General features: G+C 35.1%; 1 protein-coding gene across 1 annotated transcript in view; it reads left to right on the top strand.

Moving 5' to 3' along the window:
- Positions 1-23,383, top strand: part of VWA3B (von Willebrand factor A domain containing 3B) — a gene marked incomplete at both ends in the record, with an annotated part of 68,297 nt that overhangs the window by 34,472 nt on the left and 10,442 nt on the right. The window contains 10 exon segments of the mRNA XM_082784646.1: positions 1,176-1,303; positions 2,795-2,979; positions 3,611-3,775; positions 4,834-4,873; positions 4,988-5,144; positions 9,648-9,763; positions 12,435-12,485; positions 15,756-15,975; positions 21,902-22,022; positions 23,181-23,305. Of these exon segments, the coding sequence (XP_082640772.1) occupies positions 1,176-1,303; positions 2,795-2,979; positions 3,611-3,775; positions 4,834-4,873; positions 4,988-5,144; positions 9,648-9,763; positions 12,435-12,485; positions 15,756-15,975; positions 21,902-22,022; positions 23,181-23,305 (1,308 nt within the window).

Raw genomic sequence — 23,383 nt, forward strand, 5'->3', positions numbered from 1 at the left:
TTGTTTATGAAATTTTGTTAGATCACAACAACAACAAACCCCCCCCAAATATAATGCAGATTACATTTGTAATGCTGCTGTTGATAAAACAAAACAAAACAAAACTGCCAAAGACAAAAACCAAAACAACAATAACGAACAAAAAAATATATAGACAAAATTAATCTCTGGAAGAAGTACATGATCTCTGTTGTCGCAAAAACAAATTACTGTTGAAAATGAAACTGTTTTTTGTATCCTCCTAATGAGTAAGAAAAATGCAGGGCTGAATTTTGCTGAAAGTTTGCTCTACAGTAGCCACTGGGGAGAGACCTATGATGAGTAAAATTACTAAGATAACAGTGTCCTATCAAGTGTAACTAATGAGCTCAATCTAACAATTCCCAGAAGGAAATTTTTGAATGGACTAACAGAAATACCCATTTAAAGCATATTCTTTTTATAACTAAAGTTAACACTCAGTTAATTAGTTCCAAAATTTTAGAAAATGGTGGTAGTGGAACCATGAGAACAACCGAGAAAAAGACAGTAGCAGGCACTTTAGAACTTTGTAGAAGAACGAAGAAGAAGGAAGATGTGAAAATACTCCTACTCTTGGAAGATATTGGAGAGTGTACTGGCCAATTTAGGTGATGCTGCTGATGTGGAGTATTCACATGCTCTGCACATGTTGGAAAGGAGGGTCTAGAGTCCGTGTTGGCCTTGTCCAGCCTTTTGACCCTGTGAGAGTTGTATGGGGATCACCTTTGGAATTCTTTCCTGTTTCCTCCTGTAGTCCAAATTCCTGGTCAGTTCAGTTCCAACATTTACTTGAAGACTATAGTTCTTCACGTTTTTCAGGGACAGAATGTGATACAGCTGTGATTTGTAGAGTGACAGAGTGACAGAATGAAACTTTTTATAATAGATGTACCTTACATTATTATCCTTTTTTTTTTTTTTTTTTTTTCTATAAATTCTATATTTTCTTTAAATATACATACAGAAAGTGGGCAAAACAAATGTTGGTTTAGGAAATGGGAAGACTACCTGAAAAAATATACAAAATCATGCAGCTATCCTAACTGAGTCATTATTCAATATTATTATCCGAGCTTGCATAGTTTCAGGTCAGTTCAGAAATGAAATATGCTTAGGAGTAATTGTAATAAGGTATTTGATTTTCTCTTTGATAGAGTGAAGACATACATCTTTTAAAACAAGAGATTGAGCAGGGAGAAAAAGATCTAGAGAAAGTGAAGACCTTTCATACTGAATGTCTGATGATGGATTGTTATAAAGAAGAAAATGATTCAGAGAACAGGTATGTTCTCATACTGCTATTAGGCTAGTAAGAGATAGGAGCTATCTGTTACGTTTCTTCTTTTTCATTGTCTCGCATTTTTAATCTCTGACACTCTCCTCTTTTAAAAAGAAAGATTGATTTTTTAAAGAAACAGTTACATAAATGGAAAAGAAAAGCCTGGAAAAACATACTAATAACTGTGATGCCTGAAACTGGAACAAAGTGACAGGTAGTTTCAAATTATTTGGAATAATTAAAGCAAAGAGGTGAAAATATTTTACTCTCTCAAGTACAGGGCAAAGTTGTTCCCTCTGTTCTAGGAAATTCAATAAAAATTATTGTCCTATTGGTAGAGTTGGCTTAGTACTACATGACTAGATTACCACTCATTGGAATAAGCTGACTGAAACATAAATTGCTTAGGAATGTTTTTGTTTAAAAGATGGTTGGTTTGGTTGGCAAACACCTTGGATGAAACTCAGCTTATTCTGTCCGCATTTTTGATCTTACATTGTATGTCTGTATGTTCATGCCATATTTCTCTCTGTTTTTTTATCAAAAGATAAGTAATCTCATTAAAAGTAGTTCCATGTTCAGCATCAGTTGAAAAGCTTGTTTAAAATGTCACAGTGCCAAGCATGACAGTTCAAACAGAGGTTCTTCCACAGCATAGTGGAGGCAGACACCTGGGCCATTGCAGAAGAGTTTGCAGCATGGCTAATTATGCTGAGTTTCTGTCTGAGGAGCAAAGACAGACCTGGATTCAAACATTAAGTGAGTTGTATAGGAGCACAGTGTTAGTAAAAAGGAAGGAATAGCTTGCCTGGTGCCTCATTTATCTGTACAAAAATATAGTACAAAGACAAAAAGTACATTGAAAGTATTCAGCTTTATAAGACAGGGATCTCTTAAAAACAGTAAGTTAATATAAATGTGCTTAAGTAAATTAAAAGTGCAGTGTCCTGTGGAATGATTTAGTACGTATAGAAGATGAGGTAGTCTGTTCCATATAAAAATGTAGGTGTTTATTTCAGAATTTATGTACTTTATTTTTCACTACTGTAGTGAAAAATATTTATATATTTATTTTTCACTACAGTAGTGAAAAATAAAGTACATATATATATATATATATATATGTCAGCTACTTTCATTGCTGTTAGTAGGTCTGTTCTTTCTCCACAGAATTCAAAGTGGCTATTAGCGATCATTCTGATGTCTGACTAAAAATATATGTGAGGGTGTTGCCTTCGAAGTGATAAACATTTTTTAAAATAGACTAAAGAATGACTTTTAAATTGGTCAAAAAACTAACAGTAATTTAACCTCCTTTGAGCTTCTCTTTGAAATGCAGACTAGGACGACAGAGAAAATATTTTGCACTGTTTAAACATTTGAAATGTCTATTTAATTTTTTTGTAGACTTCAACTTAGCATTTTTTTAAACAGTGATATCATATACTTGGAGGTATTTACTGCTTGTTTCTTCTCATTGTCACTTACAAGCAGTAATCAGAAGCAAACACACACTGTGTCTTCTGTAAATGAACATGTTGAAGAGTTCGACACTACCCTTAGCAGTAGGCCATGCTGTGCTTCACAAGAGCCAGCACCGAGTCCACTTCGATGTATGGTAGATGCCTGGCAAACCGCCGGTGACAGTCCAGCCCGAAGGAAGAAAGCATTATTTGCAGGTATGACTAAAACGAATTGTAGTTTTTATTAGAATTTATCCACTAACTTGAAAACATTCTGTTGACAATAGAAGAAAGCATCCCTTGTAGGAACAAATGGAGCCTTTGATGAAGCTTCAAAAAAACAATCTTTCTGAAATTCTAATATTTGTCATTTTTACTTTTTCCCATCTTAGTTGACTCAAATGAACAGACAAATGTCTGCTCATTTATGTTTCATCATATTCCCTGCAATGAAAGATTAAACCATTTTGACAAAAAATTATAAAACCTCTGTAAGCAGTTTGTTAACAGTAGATATTAAACCCTTATTTCTTTTTATCTTAAATAGTACATTGTTGGTGAGACTGAAGAGCTGATCTATGTTTCACTAGTTAACAACATTACTTATGGTATCTTCTCTTTACTACACTAACAGTACTATTCCTCTTTGAAATATTCTTTCTGTGCAGTCTTCATCCTTGGGAAAGCACAAAGTACAAACTAGTGCTGAAGTAATTTTGTGTTTGTGGCCTTGTATAGGCAGTCGTTTAAAAATTGGGACTGGATACCAATGAGGAACTCAAAAATCCCAGGCATGTATTTGATGAATGCTAGTTCTTTTTCTTTCTTTCCTTTTCAACACCTACAGAGCAAACAAAAACGAGTCTGCTGCGAATTCTGAGCCATAGTGTGCAATCAAGGGAAGAAAGCCCAGAGGAAAGAACATCTCCTGAAAAAAAGAGTTTTTCTCTCAAAAAGAGTGTGAAATGCACAACTGTTTTCAAAGGCAGGTTAACAGGAAGCCCTGGATGGGGTAGCTGATAATATTTCTCTAGATATGTTTGGAACTAATAGTTCAAAATAGGCAAAACCATGTAGACCCACAGTTGAAAGGTCCAGAGCTCAGCAGAGATGCATAGAGCTGGAGAAGCAAGAGGGTGTTGAAACAAGGTATTCACAATTTACAACTGCTTCCAGACTTCTAAACTAGCTTACAGCAGCTTACTTATGTCCACAGTATGTGTAAGCTGTGATGCTGATATATGTTAGACTGCTGAAAGGAAGTTACTTTTTATCAATGGGGTAAATACTTTTCGAGAATCTCTTCTTATGATATAGTAATATATTGTTGTTTTGATGTAGTAACTCTTAGTTATGTGCAATGTTGAGTCTAAAGCTGATAGTGGTGACAGTGTGGTACTGATATGAAAGGAGGTTGCACTTTATATGCTCTGGGAAGGATGATTATGTAGAGGCAAAAGTATTTCCAGTAGGGCTTGCATATACTTCCAGATAGTTTTCATGTCTCACAGTGATTCATGCAGCTCTATACAATAGGTCCTATAAGTTCTTCTAAAACCTCACCATTAATAATTAAAGATGTTGGACTTTTTAGATTTCAGTGTCTTATTTTTAGTTCTTCAGATACATTTTGTATAGATTTTCATAGCAATATACCTTAAATTATCTACTGCTTGTCATTTCTTTAGTGATAGTGCTTGGTACTGCATCTTGAATTGGGGAATAAACTGGTTAATCTTTATTTTGGGTTACAGGAATAAATAAGAACAAAATTCAAAGTCTTTTTAAAAATAAATAAATTATTCACCGTCTACTTTATACATTTGCTCATTAGTTAATTAGGACTCATGAGACACACAGTAATACTGTTACCATTGATCAAGCACCAACAGACACAGGAAACATTATTCTCATTGATTGATTTAGCAAATGAATGCTATTTTGTAGTCCTTGTGACACTACTAGTAGGCACAAATAAGAAAATTACGCTATTCCTCTGTCAGTGTATGTATATATGCTTTTGTGTGCACAAAAACTATAACGTAATGAAATGCAAATGTTTTGTTTCAGGTCTGAAAATGAAGAAAACTGTGAAAAGGACATCTACAAGGTATGTGAGTGCATCTAAAGACACATCACACAAAATTTAGTTTATATTCTTCTTTTGTCTTTTGAAAGTTCTCAAATACATTTCTACCTTCATCTTACAGTCTCTTGTTTCTAGTTCTCTAGATACCTCTTCAGCTTTTTGGTTAAACACTCATGGCCTCGTTGCTAGGCGACTCACCATCATGGATGCCTTAGCTCCTACAGCTGTCCCTCATGGTACTAAATACATCCCAGTTCTGGACAAGCATGTAGTTTCCAAAGTATTTGATGAGGTAAAACGTTTATGCTGTTTCAAAGTAAACATAAACCTTTGTACTGTTTCCAAAAGGATTTTTTTTTACTCGTTTCCATAAATTTCATAATTATATTGTCTAGCGTTCATGGCGGATGGCTGATGTGTACTGAACGTATAGTGTGTATCTAATAATGGTCATTCATCCACCAGTAAGAAGGTAAAACTGATAGTTAATAGTATTTCTTGTGGACTTTTAAATTTTACAGCTGTATAATTTTTCTTTCACAGTTACCAGTTGATGGCAGTGTGCAGCCATCAGGTACTCAGCAATTTCTTGAGGGTCACAGCCACTTCTCCTTCATATTAACTCACTGAACTACTGTATTTTAAGTCCATAAAGTCATTTGGAAAAATGTGCAGGTGCATAGTTTGTAGGTTGATGCATTCTCACATTTTACATGTGTACTCTAAAGACTTTTTGAAAAGGATTGGCATTCAGTAAGTAAAATCTAATTTTCATAGATGTAAAGGATTGTGAGATTATGGAGGTGCAAAATTTGTGATGAATCATATGTCTTAAAATTGCAATTGCTTTTCCCTTTAAAGGAATTTCTTTTTTTGGCAAGTTTCTCTAAATTAATTCCTCTTATGAATCCTATAGAAGTCCTAAAAATATGTTGCATCTTATTTTAAGTAATAAAAGCTGCTTCTTTGAACAATGCAAAACTAAAAAGCTATTTAAATAACAATGAGTAAGAAAGGTGTTTTGGAATAGGCTGTGATATACAATCAAATAAAATATTTATAACATACACATCCGTAGATTTAAAAATTTTCACATTTATGTTTTGAATTCAGGAATGCGTTTTGTAACAACATGCACATTGTGGAAGCAAACCCATATCCTCTATTTTAGTAAAACAGTCAAAACCAAGTTCTTTGGGTATTTTTTTTTTTTTTTGGATACAATTAAAAAGATGGATTTTATATCAGAAACTCAAAAATATACATTTTCACATTTCAGACAGATTTTTTTCCCCCCAAAATACTGGATATTCAGTAACTAAAAAACTGTACAAAACAATCTACTGTAAGTGAAATGCCAAACAAAAAAAGCAGTGTGGCTTTCAGATATCCCTTATGACCTATTTCTGAGGAGTCACATCTTTTTCCATCTTCTTCTGAGTATAGCTACTAAGTAGAGCTCTTTCTTCCACCTTTTTGAATTTTGAATAATTTCCAAGATAATCCTGAGCTGCATTTGAACTGCTTTTTGCAAAACCACTAGTCTGTATAACCTAATAGTCTTTAAAAATATTTCAAAGATGTGTTTCAGCGAATAGAATAATAGAATGGTTTGGGTTGGAAGAGACCCTAAAGACATCTAATTCTAACCCCCTATCATGGACAGAGACACCTTTCCCTATATCAGGTTACTCAAAGCCCCATCTAGCCTGGCCTAAACACTTCCAGGGATGGGGCATCCAAAGCTTCTCTGGCCAGCTACACTAGGGTACTACACTACTACCCTAGAAGTACAAGCAGAGGTGTTTTTTAAATGGTAGTTCATGGGAGCTTATGCTAGCCTCGTTCAGGGTTGAATTAAGTTCAGTGTTACTGTACAGTTGGTATGGTCTGGACAGTTAGGTATGGGCTTTCTTTAGATTCAAGAATAGAAATACAAAAAATAAATAATTTTTACCACTTTTGTACCTGATAATCCCCATGAATTGCATAGAAACACTCAGTTTCTTGGACGGTGGAGAATTATTCTGTGTGTAGAGGTATGGATTTTTCTGGGTCTGAAGCAGTATGCAGGAGAAAAGCATCTGGGGTTGCCAACCAGGTGTAACTGGTAGAGCTCATGAGATATCGAAAAGCAAAAAATAGGTTCTGAGATTAGTTAAGAGCTTAAACAGGAGATATTAACAGATTGATGAAGAATCACAGAATCACAAAATGGTTTTAGAAAGGAACCTCTGGAAAGAATCTGGTCTGGACCAAGAACTATCTTGATTATTCTGGTATGTCAAGAAGAGTTCACTGAGGATAATAAACTTACAGACATTTTTGCATTCTTTCCTCTGAAATCTAATTTTTCTTGGTATGGAATGCAGACATCCTCGACTGCGTTTCTGGGGATGGTATAAATTTTATTTTCAGCCTTTGCTAGCAGTGATGATGGACTAAATGTGAGCAGTTTTCTCACTTTGGAGATGAAGCAAGCAAAAGGTTTCTATGACAACTGTTCACTAACAGCAGAGGCTGACCTCCTTTCCCAATTTTATGTGACCTTTTTGTTTCACCTGAATTATTTCACAGAAATTAATTCATTAAAATATCCATCAGATTCATATCCAGAAAAAAAATATCCATCTGAGATTTTATCCGAATTATATTGTGGTAGTTCTGGAGCAAACCTTCCCTATAGAACCAACTGTGTTTTTGCAAAATGAGTCATCTTCATACAGCTTTGCAAGTCATGTTTTGTTGACTCAATTCTTTACTCTAGAGAGTCAAGTTCAGATTCAGCCAGACCAAGATATCTTGTTCAGTCGAAATAAATTTTTCTAGGGTTATTATGCTTTAGTTTTGTCTCCAAAATGTTGAAATTTGGTTTTGAAATAAAAGCCATTTTGAAACAAGTGATTTCTTTTGATATGAAAGTTTAAGTATTTAATCTAGAAAATGACAAAACATTTTGGCACTAAAAAATCTTCATTGTCATTTCTTTCAGCTGAATCTGTGAATTTTCAGTTGACTTCATGAGCAGTTTCCATTGCTCTGAAAGTATGCATAATATTTGAAGTTTACTACTTGCTAAGAACACATTCTGTTCTGGTTTTATTCTGCAGTACTGTAATAATGTGTTTATGCTTGTCTGTCCTTCACAATCTATTTAGAGTGTTTTCCAAACTGTATTAAATATTCATTTTTCATGTAATGCTGTTTGTACTTGAATTTGCTCTGGGAATTTGTAAGGGATATGAGAGAAGGCTTCCACATGGTGACCCCCCCCTGAACTTTTATAAACTTATTTGGAGTAATATAGCAGACAACAACCATGGCAGCACAGGGCTGGATGGGGGTTGCTCTTAGTTCCCTGCTTTCCAGCTTTCAAACTCCACCTGGAAATGACAGATAGGCAGATTGCATGGCTTGTGAGCAGAGATTTGCTTCATCCATCTCTGGTAAGGTGCTTCACTGACGTGTTGCCATTAACCTTAGCTTCTAAGTGATCTTAAAATTAATCCAATATGAAGAGCTTTGATGTGGTCTGGCACTGAAGTGACAGAAATTTGTAAATCAGAGAGATGTCTTCAGAAAGAGAGGTTTGCCACTTGACAGCCAGCTGCAAATAGGGAATATAAAGTCAAATCATTGCTCCTGAAAAAATGATCCTACAGCAATAATTCGGAATCTAGCTAGGTTGTAATGATTGAAACACACATATATGTATACAAAATCATTGAAAAAATTTCTCAAATGTAGAAGTTTTGTTGTTGCTTTATTTTTTGTTTGCTTGCATTATCCCCCTCAACAGTGATTTTATTTTTATTTAACTTGAACCTCATCCATCCTTTTGTCATTACATCCTGATCTCAGACAGGAACTTGGAGAAGCTTCCAAATCAACCATACATGTATGTGTAAAAAACAGTTCTGAGGAGAGTAACATTCTTTGATTTCTCCATTTTCTCCTTGTATTTTTTCTCTTTATAATCATCATCATGGTGTTGATGAATAAATAGCTTTTCTTATTGGAACCACTGAGTAATTTAAAAGGCTGAAGGATGGTGGGACTTTGGACTGAAAAATGGGAAGGCATCTTTCCTCCTTTCTGTCATCCTTTTCCACACTTTTTTTTGCTTTTTAAGATATACTATTAACTGTGTGAGTTGCTATTTTATAATAATTTCGGCTGATGGAGATGCCTAGTTGTGAGCTTTGAAAGGTATGGAGGTTCCTGATTCTGAACTACCTGGTTAGGTTCCTAATCCTTATTGTGGTCAATTAAGACTAGTTGCAGTGAGTGATATCCAACTTGTTCATTCTTTGGTGATCAGTGTGGTAGCCCAAAATCTCTCTTGCTTTGGTCGTCTAATTCCTTAGAAAATATGGTCCTCCAGAATAAGAGTAACTGACATATCTGTCTGCAATAATTATATAATGAGTGTTGCTTTAAAGCAGTATGATCTGGAATATGCTTCTGTCCCTTCTTTCATTATTAGAGTGAGTTTTTTTGAGAGTACTGGTTTAATTAAAACTAACTACTAATTAATAACCTTGATTTGCCTTGTCTTAAAATAATTGATTTAGCAACTTTCTGTGTAATGCAATTATATCATTTCACAAGATGTCTATCATTAACTGATGTTCAATGGCCATTTCTTTGAGGTGCTCACAGCTTTGTTTCTGCAGCCTTTCCATGTCCCTTCTGTCTGTTCTGATCCTTGTACATAGACTCATTGCCATTCTTTTATTCTTACAGAGGAAAAGTTGTATGATAAATAATGTCTTTGTCTTTTATTGTGTCATAGATTTTACCATTGGCCCATTTTAGCAACAAGAAGGGGATCACACTAATTAATCCTCAGGCTGTGAATCTTGATGCCTATAAGCAGAAGCTGGAAAAAGCAATTAAATCCTATGAAAGGCAAGTCTACTCATCAGAATTGTATCATATTTACAGTCTAATTTCAGAATTTTCTTAGGTAGTGGATATTTGGTTGATACTGGAAATTCCATACTTTGACAAACTTTAATCAACCATTAACCTGTAAGTGAAATGTTTATTTTCTTCACACAAAATGCATAATAATAATAATGATAAAAACAACAAACATAATAGACAAGGAGATAAAAAATAACATGTTGTTCATATTTTATTTGGTCAATGACTTTTTTTTCTTTTTAATTCTGGAAGTGCTTGGGATTACCCTGGCCCAGGTGCAGGACCTTGCACTTGGTCATGGTGACATTCATAAGGTTTGCATGGGTCCACCTCTCAAGATACTGATCATTTTAATTTAATTTAATTTAATTTAATTTAGTATTTTTGAGAAGGATATATGTGTTGTACTTATTAATTAAATGTTGATAAGAGCACATCAGAGGTAAAAAGCAAGGGCAAGGACATTAGATCTCTAAGTTGTATCTTTACCTTGATTTAAATTTATGCAGTTTTTTTGATGTAATGAAGTTATTTGACTACTGATATCATTTAGTAACTTTATAAGAGCTTTGACTAGAATTGTTTTAATAAATGAGATGTCTTCTCAGGCTGTATTTTAATAATATTTACAGAAGTAATTATTTTATATGATAAAAAACCCTTGATGGCAAGTGTTTAGTCTTTGTTTCTTGATGAAAGCTATTGAGATCCTTTAAGTTTTTCTTTTCTCTGCAGCAATATGATAATGTCAGTTCTTTTTTAAACATGTAATAGCTCTCTTTTTCATTCCTGCTTCCTATTGCTAAATTTATATACCTTTTGTGGTAAAAATCAAAGATTATGATTTGAAAATGCTGTTTGCTATGTCTAATACCAGAGGAATTCAATGAAGAAAAATCTGTTATTATTTTGTTATTGAGACAATGCTGTTATTATCAGGCTGTTGAAGAACTTAGAGAAATCTGGATTTCACACTCATTTTGACAGGAAGATGGGCAACTGGTATATTTTTGACTCACTTCTGAAGAATTTTTGAGGTTTTCATTGCTGTGCTATACTACTGAATATTTAATATTTATTGACTTCAATTTTGAGGAAAAAAAAAAGATGTTTTCAGGTTAAACTCTGATGACCTTTTCCTAAGGAGCATTTTCACAATGCTGTCCACTGCCTCCTTAAATCTTTGGTGACTGATAATACAGATAACTTATCTTTACCACCATATGAATGGGTAATGAATCAGGTATATTTACAACAGAACATCATTAACAACATAAAAAGGTCTTCTCATTGCTTGTACTCTACCTGTGAAACAGCAAGCCAGTCAAATTTGTTTTGCTATAAATGCAACACCACTTTTCTAGTAATTGATTTTGCAAAGGCTGCATTTCAGCTTTGTGAATAGTGACTAGTCAGAAATTTATTCTGACATCTGTAGATGAGACAATATGTCAGAGCATTCAGTTTCAAGAGTGGAAGCAAGCATGACAATATCTTCCCCATATATGGATTAACCTTAGCATCAAATTAAGGGGTGAAAAAGTGGTGAGGACAGAAATTTCATACTCTAACAAAGAGAATATTGAAGGCGAAAAAGGCTGAGAGCTTCAAACTGTGCATGATCTTGTATAGCCAGAGGCATTTATGAATGAGTTGGTTATGAGTGTGCACATTTAGAAGCATGAAATAGTCAGTGGAGCATGCTGAGACTGCAAATTGTGAATGAACTAAGTAATTTACATTCTAGATGTGCTTGGTTTTGGTTTCTAGTAGATAAAATTAATCAACAAGAAATTGATATTCAAAATCTGGTGTTAATGGTCTTTTTTTTTATACTCAACAGTAAAACTAGGATGGTTTTAAAAGTCTAATGGTTGCAATCTGAATTTTTGCTAACAATGAATCTGTTCTTGTATTTCCAAAGGGAGTGCATTTTTCTGTAATTACAGCAATTAGGATCATTGGTAGAGGTTTATTTCTGTAGTGTGAAATGAAGTAATTGAGCGATGGCTTAACTGTTTTAGAAGCTAATAGAGAAAACTGTGAGCTAGATGACCTAATAAGAGTTTATGATTTATGTCTCAAAGCAAAAACAGAAGGTTTAGTGGTGCTTTTTAAAGACTTCAGCACTATATAGCTTTGGGAGTATCACTTCTGTTTTCCTGTCAGTAGTTTTTATGTAGCCAGAGTTTAATTAATCAGAAACCATAACGGCACAATGGAGGGGTTATCTTAGCAGAAAAAAAAATAATTATCATTGCTCTCCATGAGTCTTTAGGCTACAGTTTTCTGAAACTGTTTAATTGGAGGAACTTAACTGGCATTTAATCACTTCTATTATTTGATTTATTATGCTGGTGCTGAATAGAACCATCCATACAAAATCTTGTCAGGAAACAGCAGTGATTGCCACTAATCCTTCAATGACCCTGAAATAGTCATGTTGCCACTTGATGGAAGACGCTGTTTTCCCATCTTCTCTTGCATTTGATAATTTCATAGCTGAATGATAAGTACACAGTTTAACAATACAGTGCTCTTGGAATACAAATAGTGCAGATATCTTAAGAAACTGTGTTTATTTACTGTTTGGAGATCATCAGATACACAAGGAACTCCATTCCCTCAAAACTGCTTTGCTTTTTTTTAATAGGCGACTAAATCTAGTTATCTGGAGAGCACTATCTCAAGAGGAAAGAGACAAGTAAGCTATCACCATTTGTTTTTCTAACTTACCTCTGAAAGGCTTCTCTTAAATGGTTGACATTTCTTTTTACCACTATTTCTTTAAACAACTTGTTTTGTTTTCAGGTATTTCATGCCTGCACCTTAGTTTCAAAAATGTTTGTGTGATACTAAATTCTGGACCACCTTCTTGCAGTGTTGATTATTTTCAAAGGAAAGGACTTGCATTCCATTTGAACAGCAGTAGTCTATTCTTGATCAGTGTTGAGTGACGGTGCCTTGGGAGGGCAGCATGTCATTGCCTTTGGCATCATGTTAGATCTTCTCTCATCCAGTAAAGAGCACCTCAGTGGCTGGTTTTAAATTATAATAAGCACCTTTACCGCTTGTACTGCAACTATGTATCACAGTGAAAATTCACACTACTTTAACTGGATTGTTTCTGTATATTGATTTAGAAAACCAGAGACTAAATAAACAAGACTGGCATCAGTGAAGTTGGCATCTGTTTACTTCAAAGAATAATGTGGAAATAAAATAATCAAAACTGAATGGGTGGGAAATACTCTAGGCAGAAAAATAGGAACAAAAACAAGAATGCTTCAGACTTCAGCTAATGAGCCAAATTACAGTGTTCTGTCATCAAAAAGGAGAACGGTTTTGGGCAAAAACCCATTCTGATGCAGAAAGGAAGTGAAGCCTATTAAACAAAAGAACAGCATACAATTAAAAAGAGGGAATAGATGTTTGCTAATTCTGACAGTGAGGTATAAAGTGCAGAAAGTTGACAATGTGACATCCAAAATATTTTATTGTGGGTGAAGTATGGCCAATCATATATGTCAGGAAAAAAAGAAATCTAGCAATTGTACAGTCTGTAGCTAGAGGGGCATGGTAAGATTATTAATGTTGGTGCATAGAAGTTGAAATATTTGATCTGTTTCTCTTCTAAATCTGTAATTTAAATGATCATGTTCATGTATAACAAAAGGATGATGGCGTGTTCTAAAAATCATTAGGAATCTGTAGGGAGAAGATAATAAAGTCTACTAACTTTGTCACAGGACCCCTTAAAGAAGTGGTTGAGAAGCTCTCTGATTCACTAGTGTTTACCAGATGGTTATCTTAGATTACCAGGAAAATCCATATTTACTGGAGAAGTAATAATATTATGATTGTGTTCAAAATAGATGAGATATCCAGATCAGGAGATACGTTAGCTTAACATTGATTCTAGATGAACAAAGGATTCATTTAATAGATAACAAAATCTAGGTAAGTAACTATACCAGTCAGTATAATTTCATTACAAAACAGATCGTAGAGGTGTAGAGAGATGAAGTGACAAAGAGTAGGACAACGCAGCAGGCATCACCGTGGTTGTATGTGTTAGTAAGACAGACGCTTAAATACTCTCTCCATGCCTAGGTTTCATATTTTATGTTGGCGAAGCTGCAGAGAAGACGCACAGGACTGACTTGAATACTAAAAAGAAGTACCTTACTTCCAATTCGAGATTTAAAGAATTCTACCTGTGCTGGGTTTTGGGGGTGTAGTTTGTTAGTTTATTATCAAAATGACTATATGTTACTCAGCTTTCCATGTATAGATACTTTCAGTGTGCAGGTTCAAGATGGCTGTTCAGTGTAGTGGATGTTGACATAATGCGAACCCTGGGTGGAAACAAACTCCTGAACTTTGAGTGAAAACTGAGCAGAACAGGACTGAAAGGAATAAGCAGCAGCAGATTCTTGCTCTTTTGATGTCATCATGACATCTACGCGATATCCTGGTCTCCAAATTGGATAGATGTGGATTTGATGGGTGTGCTATTCAGTGGATAAGGAATTGGCTTGAAGGTCGCAGCCAGAGAGTGATGATCGATGGATCTACATCCAAGTGGAGGCTGGTGACAAGTGGTGTACCTCAGGGGTCTGTCCTTAGACTGATACCGTTTAGCGTCATCATCAATGACATAGTGGAATTGAGTGTACCCTCTGCAAACTTGCAGATGACACCAATCTGAGTGGTGCAGTTGATATGATAGAAGTGGGCCCACGTGAACCTAATGAGGTTCAACAAGTCTAAACGCAGGGTGTTGCACCTGGGCTGGTGCAATCCCAGACATGAGCACAGACTGGGAGAAGAACTCATTGAGAGCAGCCCTGAAAAGAAGGACTTGGGGGTTCTGGTGGACAAACACCTTGACATGAGCCAGCAGTGTGTGCTTGCAGCCCAGAAGGCCAACTGCATCCTGGGCTGCATCACCAGAGGAGTGGCCAGTAGGGCGAGGGAGGTCATTGTCCACCTCTACTCTGCCACCTGGAGTGCTGCATCCAGGTCTGGAGCCCCCAGTGCAAGAAGGATAAGGAGCTGTTAGAGCGGGTCCAGAGGAGGGACACAGAGATGATCAAGGGGCTGGAGCACCTCTTCAATGAAGATAGGCTGAGAGAGCTGGGGATGTTCAGCCTACAGAAGAGAAGGCTCCAGGGTGACCTCATCACAGCCTTTCAATACTTAATTGGGTCTTATAAAAAGGATAGAGAATAGCTCTTTACTCAGGTAGATAATGATTAGACAAGGAGGAATGGTTTTAAACTAAAAGAGGGGAGATTTAGATTAGATGTTAGACGTAAATTTTTCACTCAGACAGTGGTGAGGCACTGGAACAGGTTGCCCAGAGAAGCTGTGGATGTCCCATCCATGGAGGTTTTCAAGACCAGGTTAGATGAGGCCCTGAGCAACCAGATCTAGTGGGTGGTGTCCCTGCCTATGGCAGTGGGTTTGAAACTAGGTGATCCTTGAGGTCCCTTCCAACCCAGGCCATTCTATGATTCTATGATCAATCAAAACTGATGCAGGAAGTCAGGACTTAATTAGACATCTTGTGCCATTTTAAATGATCTAGATGCATGCCCCTTTGTGCTAGCTGCTGCTCCAGAAGGACCAGAGATTTCCGTGATTTCTGGATCATATCAGTAAGTTCTTTATCGATGCCTCAGGTATTCTAGGACATCTAAAATGGCATCAAATGCCTATGCTCAGCCACTTAAATTGCTCTGTAGATGTCTTTGCTAGAGATGCAGATTGGCCAGATGCAGTTGTTTGATTAAACACAATGGTAGCTAGATGAAATAAAACAGATTGTGCCACACAGAAAATAGATTGTATTTATTTGATGTTTTATTCTGCATTTAAATTTTGAATGTTGTGATTTTATTTTTAAAGTACTGTCAAAATTAAAATTTCTCCTACATGTAATTACAAATCTATTTATTTACTTTTAAAGATTTAAAGAGGATGGGCCAGTTCAATATATGGAGCATAAGGAAGCTTTGTTGGAGGCTTTAGAGAATTTGGGATGGCCAATTTCCTATGAAGATGTAATATTGTTAGAAGATGAGATACTGGCAGCATTAACATATATTCAGCAGGCCTCTGATCTCCAGGAAGCTGTCAAAAAGGAAATTGAGAAGAACTCAGAATTACACATCAGCAAAAATAAAAAGGTACAAATTGGAAGTTTTTTTTTTTTTTTTTTTTTTTTCCCCAGATATTCATCTTCAGTATGTGCTTCTGCAGTAATTTTGTTCTGTGGTAATAACTTATAAACTAGGCATTTAATATGATGCTATACAAATAGGGAGAGGAAAACAGCTAGTTAAAAAGAGAACAAGGCTTCATAACTCTTTGGAAGTACTGGTAAAGTAGAACTTCTGCAGCTGAGAGCACTGCAGAAATCAAGCCTCTTTGAAACAAATCTGAGCAAAATATCATTATCTCCTCTGCAAGCACAAGAGAGATATCTGAAAGGAGAAAGGTATACGAAAGACAATTATGATACAAGACTTGCATTTCGGTTAATATCAGATAAACAGGGATAAAAGATCTTGTAATGTCAGAGTGGTTCATTGTAATCTTCTGTGGTTACCTATCTTCTAAAAGATAGGGCAGAGGGTGAGATTCAGCTCCGTATTTAGACACTGAAATTTAGCTGTCTGTAAAATATAGGCATCAATATATGAACAGGTAGCTTATAAAGTATGCCAAGTATCAGTATACACTACCTAGCAGGTCATGTGCAGAAATATAGTGCCAGTATTTAAAAAGGCAATCTTTTTTTATCTGACATTTATTGAGATATACCCCTCTTTTCATTGATACCAATATTTTTCGTTAAAAGCTCTAGCCTTTTACATGTGTTGACATAAGTTATAAAAAATATTTGCATTAAATTGACAATAATATGTTATGATAACACAGTCCATGTATGAAAATAAATGATTATGGGAAGGAATGCGTTCAGTTTTCAGTCATTTATTCCACTAAGAATGTGCATCTGAAAACATTTTAATGTCTCAAAAACCAGATGATCTTAATTCATTTTACATTAGTCTGAAAATATTACATCACCAATAGAGTTATTTTGATTATTGATTTATCTCTGCAATATAATGTCCCAGTATAAGAGTAGCAGAAACTTGTTCATGTTTCATTTTTTCACTCTGTAATTTTGCTGTTGCCTTGAAACACCAATGTGTACTTTCAGACATGATGTGATTAACATTGTGCAATCACTTATCCTGAGTCAACCTGCTTTAGGAGCCTAATCACAGCACCATCTTCAGTAATTGCTAATCTGCAACTGAAAAGCTTTAAGAGTAAGAGGCAGAAATGCAGATGTAATTAGAATTCTGTTTATGTGGTGGAAAAAAGAGAATAAAAAAATAAGCAAAAAACTCTGAGCCTTTTCAAAATGCTGCCAGAGGCTTTTCCAAGTGTGTTTTCTATCTACAGAATGGGTATAAAAAAGTAAAGTGCCAGCGGAAATACATTACATTACTGTGAGGAAATAGCAGAGATGACACTGAATTAAAATTACCATTGTAAAATAGTGGAAAAATCCCAATTATCCTGGAAGTCTACTTGACAAAGCAGACTTCTAAATTGCCTGCTATTTTAAAATAAATAAATAAATAAATAAACTCGACCCCTTATTTTTTTAGCTTTTACGGGTTCTTAATTACCTTCACAACTTCTTAAAACAATTAGTAATCCTTTTTGGATGTCCTTGCTATGGGAGCTTTCTCTTTAAGCCTACAACTGAATTAATGATCTGGTTATCCTCCCTCTGTGCTCTGACCTTCTTTGGGAGTTGTGGTCGGGCTGCTGTGTTTGCCTATGTTTGAGAAACGTAGGCTATGTCAGTGCCCTATTGAAAGAGGGTGAAGTAAACATATGTCTGCACAGGGCCATGAGATGACAGAAGACCTCTAGTGATGCAAGAAGTAAATGCTTTGGGAAATGAATAAACACATCTAATTATTATCAAGCAAAATATGAAACAGTGAAAAATTAAAGATTACCTAATTGGAGGGCTAATTGTAGACTGCATCTTATTTTACTCAGTTCTTTTTGCTGTACAGATTAAAGCATGTGTTGACAAAAATCTCCCTCTTCAAGCTGTCACTGGGTTTTCATTTACAGATGTTAAAAAATGAGGAATCTATAATTTTATTTGTTCTAAGAAGTAACTGTTTTGACTTAAAATATTTGTATTTCGAACTTGCCAGGCATAACAATCAACCATCATTTTTATGATTTTTCTCATTGAACTGTAAAAGTTGTTTACAACGTTATTTTCACCTAGTAAAAGAATGTGTTCAGGGTCCTCTATCCACTTCTCATTAGACCACTTCAGGTCTACTGGGGTCTTGGCATTACTATTCTTCAGACACAACAGCTTCTAGGAAAGTTTTTTGCATCCTCTTAAGGGCTATCACTTTTTCATTAAAATAGTTCTTTCCCCAAGTGTCATAATCTTTCCTGTGGGTGTGATGAGGAACATTTCTCCTCATACTAAATATTTATTTTTCTATACATCATTGGCCATCCAATTCTGCAGACAGAGAAAGTTGCATTCATTACTAAGGATCCACTCTAATTAAGAATACGCTTTTAAAAGTACTGCGCTTCCCTTAGGATAAGCTGAAATGTGCAGGACTTATACTTGTTTGTGACCCTGCTGAATGGTCACCATGTAATAAAAAGAATTTGAAGTGGTTAATAAGCATACTGTGATCTGTAAAGCTTGTTTATTTGGGTGGAAAGGGACCTCTAGTGGTTCACTGAGTCTATTCTTTCTGAAAAACGTTTCATATCTGATTGATTTAATTATTCCTAATGAAATATTTATAGTTGAGAAATGATTCTTTGTAAGAATGGAAATTCTGCATCTCCCTTGGCAATTTCTTCTATTTCCTGGTGTCCTAATTCTTACACTCCTCATTCTTCCACACCATTTAAGGATCACTAATCACTGTCTGTTGATACCTCTTTTATATTTCATATGCTTCCTAAGCAGCTTGGCATCTCCTGCCTTTGTTCTTGTGCCTCTTTGGGGAGACAAGGCAAAACGAGCATCCCAAACAGCATAGCAACAAGAAAGTTATAAGTAATTTTAATAATTACCTAGAAATGTTTGGTCAAATTTTCCATAGTCATCAATATAGTAATGTGTTGGACAAAGTGTATAGCTACAACAAGGTAGGATCCTTGATAAAAATGGATTGTAGTCTATGCAGTACAGGCATGTTGCCACCAGCAGCATGGGAAGAACAGAGGCTGTTTGGCTCTAAAGTATCACGTTTGTGTAACGCCAAAGTTAGAGCCAGAGTCTGCTGATATTCCTCCTATCCATACTCAATTACAGTAGGAAGGTGCAAAAACTAATCTCTTTGAAAGAGAATTTTAAAATACAGAAGATATTGGATGTGGGAAGTGAAGTCAGCTTCACCTCATGTGATCTTGTATTGCCTTCAGCAGAAGCAGAGCTAAACAGGGTGGGATCCCTGTGATTCAGATGGGGCTCTTTTTTAACAATACTGGACAATAATATTCCAGAAATGGGCACTCTGAGAGTGCCTGGGTCAATTGCACCGACTACCTAAAGGCTGTGTGGTAGGTAGGAGAGATGGATTTCACTTCACAGGGTCTTTCTGCACCACCTGAATTTTGCACTGCTTGGAGCCCTCCCTGGGGTGCTTGCAGAGCCTTTAGTAGCTGGGTTAATGTGGACTGCTGGAAATTGCCCAAGTTATTAGTCAAGCATTACAAATTAGTTTTGAATAAATATTCAGCACCAGCTGTCCCTCTGGAGCCTGAGGAATTAAGTAAATGGTTTACCCAAATACCTTTTTGTGTCTGTGGACTTGGAAGTCTTTGCACTCAAGCCAGACTATGTTAGGTTTTACTTTAAGCAGGCACCTAAGCGCTGTGAAGGGCCTTTGTTTTAGACTCAGTTCGAAAAACAGAGTTGTTGATATAGGTTATATTCTATAGGGGTAAAGAGTAAACTAGAAAAACAACAACAACAACAAAAACACCAAAAAAACACAACAGGTGTCTCCTATTTAAAATATATCCTTGCCTTTTTTGTTCTGCTTTCCTTTGCTTATTTGGGGGATTTTTATTTTATTTTATTTTATTTTATTTTATTTTATTTTATTTTATTTTATTTTATTTTATTTATTTTTTATTTTATTTTATTTTATTTTATTTTTTAGGATCCTATATGATTTTTATGTGGGAGATTGGGAAAAAAAGTTTATCATAGTTACACTGAAACTGAGAGCAAACAATTTAGTAATTGTTTCAATTTCCTATTTTTTGCATCATAATTGCTCGTTAGGGCAAACCAAGTATCAAAACCAAATATACCTTTCTTAGGAAGAAAATCTCATCAGACGCGGAAGCAAATTATACTCACCTAGTATGCAGGGTTTTTTTAGGACCATATGGACTATGGTTATTTTTCAGAAATACAGTTGATAAATGGTGCGTAGATATGCGGAAAAGTTTGAGATTTCAAACTGTATGTTTTTGTTACTCAGTGGAATTGTAGTAGAGATGGATGCTTGCAAATTGTTTATGAGGTGAGCTAATAAGTAAGTACTTAGAAATTAACAGGCAAAAAGTGATTTACTTCATGTTACACTTGCTTATAATTTATATTTAGAAGCATCATCATAAGCAGTATAGAGAAAATAATAGACATTCAAGAATTAATGTGCTATTGTAGCAAATGTAAGTGACATTGTTATTCTAGAGGATTGTATGTATAAAATATACTTTCAAAATACTGGGATTACAGACTTGTTAGAAAGAAAAGGATTCTATATAATAATTTCTCTCAGGTTTTTCAGGAAACCAAAATGTAAAGTATTCTTTCACATTCTGACATATACACACAACAGCCTGATCCTCTCAAAACTTGCAGTGGGAGGTGCCCTGAATGGGAAGAAATTTTTTCTTCCAGAAAAAAAAGGAAAATGATTCAGAGAGTATGACTTATTTTAAAGGCAAGTGACAGTAATACCCTGTGAAATGTGAACGTGAGCTATAAAAGCTTTAGGGTAAAAGAACATAGCTGTAAACTAAAGTACTCAAAATCCGGGAAAGCCAAATGGTATATTTCTATGTAAAGCCACTTGTGATTTATGGTAGTCTAGCTATTTTTCATATCATTTGATTTCCACAATGCCATGCCTCAGTAACTGCATGAGATCCATTGCACTTTTTACATTCTTTATTCAGTTACTGCTAATTGCAGTCACTGCCTTCAACTAGGACTTGAACTGTGGTACATACAGCCGCCCCTTGGTATTTCTATCCTCACCATCCAGTGCATGGTCCCCCAAACTTCATTAAGGAGCAATTTGTCAGTGTGATTTGGTCTTCTGTAGTCTGGGGGGTTGCCTTCCCAAGAGAAGAACACTAACTAAAAGGACAAAATCACGGACAGCAGCAGCTCCATAAAATGTAATTTAATATTTTGCTAAGCTGAAACATTTAAAAAATTTTGAAAAAAATAATTTTGAATTTATAGTTTGTAAATAAACATTTTCCAGACACTATCTTTTTTTAATTTAAATTTTTGATTCTGTATTTGTATTTTTAGTCGGTCATTCCATACAGTGCTAACCTTTATGAAAATAAGATAACTGCGAAGACCCACCTATCTGGACAAAATGGATGTGTTCACTTGTTCTGCAAAATCAGTAGATTTTTCTTTAGCTCATTCTTGAATATGATTTGTCCAATTTTTAAATTATTTCCTAGGAAAACAGCAGCCAGAACCATAATTCATCAAGGTAAATTTTTGCCTGAATATTTAAAAGTCCAGGTATCATTATGACCATATTAAACAGGATTTAATAGTGAAAACTCTTAGGTAGTCTTATCCATGAGAGCTTCCTGTAATGAACTTGTTCTGTTTATAACTATTCTGAATATTTAAAATAATCCAATTTACTGTGAATCATCAACAGAGTTTATTACATTAAATTGCCTAAATTGTAGTCGGTTCCAAAGGATAGGTTCAGGCTGACTGGTTGGTTGTTGTGAAAAAAAATATATAATTGTATCAAATTACAGAGACTTGAAGAAGAAACTGTGAAGACAAAGTCTAAAAAAACACGAAAAGACAAAGTATTTGTGACTTTCAAAAGCCAAAAGGTGATTGCAAGATCAGACATCACAGGATTTTATTATCCAGGTATCTATTTTTGTCCACATTTTAAATATTTTTTTATAGTTTTCTATTACTGATAAAACATTACTTTAGGTTGTGTTTGGCTACTTCTGTTGTAGTCATGTTTAGTATTGATTATATTACATATGTATATTCATGAAAAATGAATATATACCTTGTGTGCAAGTATATACATTTATAGAAAGACATACATTTTGTATGATTAAAAAAACAATGTTTAATTTCTACAAATGGTTTCATTTCTGATCTTCAAACAGTTTCATTTCTATAAGAAGAGTGTGGAAGAAAATAATTTTAAATAACAGTAGCAGGGAGTATTATAGAATCACAGATTAGTTTGGGTTGGAAGGGACCTTAAAGACCATCCAGTTCCAACCCTCCACTATGAGCAGGGACACCTCCCACTAGATCAGGTTGAAGGTATCAGCCTATTCCTCTTTGATGCCTCCCTCAATTGTTTCTGTTGACCATTTGTCAAAGGTTGTGGTTTTGGGTGTGTTCAAAGAATTCACTAAATGCTTTTGCCTTTCTGTTGAGCTTTAAGCCAGAATGGCTATGAGGTAAAAATGTGTTCTGTTTTTTCTTAATGAATAAATTATACTTATAAGCAGGCTTTGATATGGGAAAAAGAAAGTACCTTGGGCAATTTTTCTATTTTCATGTTCTTTTGTATCTTGGATAGCCATATTTCTGAGCTTGCTCTGCCCTCTCCATTTAGAAGGAGGGATCTGAGGCAGAGCAACTACATATGGAGGGGGTATGTGCACATGTAGTCAGGAAGTCCATTATTTTTGTGTTACCTTCACTTGTGTTTTTATTTTAAATTTGTATATTTTATCTGGGATAATAGATTTATGATGACCAATCAGTGACCTGATAGTCTTACAAATGTCATGCCTGTACTACAAAATTATTCTTTGTTTTATGCTGTTATTTAGAATGCTTAGTAAGACTGGTTTTTTTTTTCAGGCACAAATTTCTCTTCTGTCCTGGCACAATTTATCCTGGCTAAATGAAAATGAGGAATATAGTATAGTATAGAATGTTTAATCTCAGTGCTGTGTGGCAGTCTACAGAATTAATTTTTTATTTTATTTTATTTTATTTTTTTACAAGAGGTAAAAGAAAAATCATTAGCATGTTACTTTGTTGTTCTTTTAGGAACTGTGACGAAGAATATCAGTCCTACCTGCACACTTGTTGACTTAAGCCATGGGGAGACTTGGATTGTACCTCTGAAGTTTGTTATACCGGTGGGAGGTGCTATGCCATACACATATCTGCAGGTGAAAAATTTAATATTTTTTATGATAGCAAATACGCATTTGGAATTTTGTCCCTTTGGTTACATACAGAATAAATTA

This window comes from Aythya marila, assembly GCF_965140915.1.
Source record: "Aythya marila genome assembly, chromosome: 1".
In the NCBI taxonomy this organism is placed as follows: Eukaryota; Metazoa; Chordata; class Aves; order Anseriformes; family Anatidae; genus Aythya; species Aythya marila.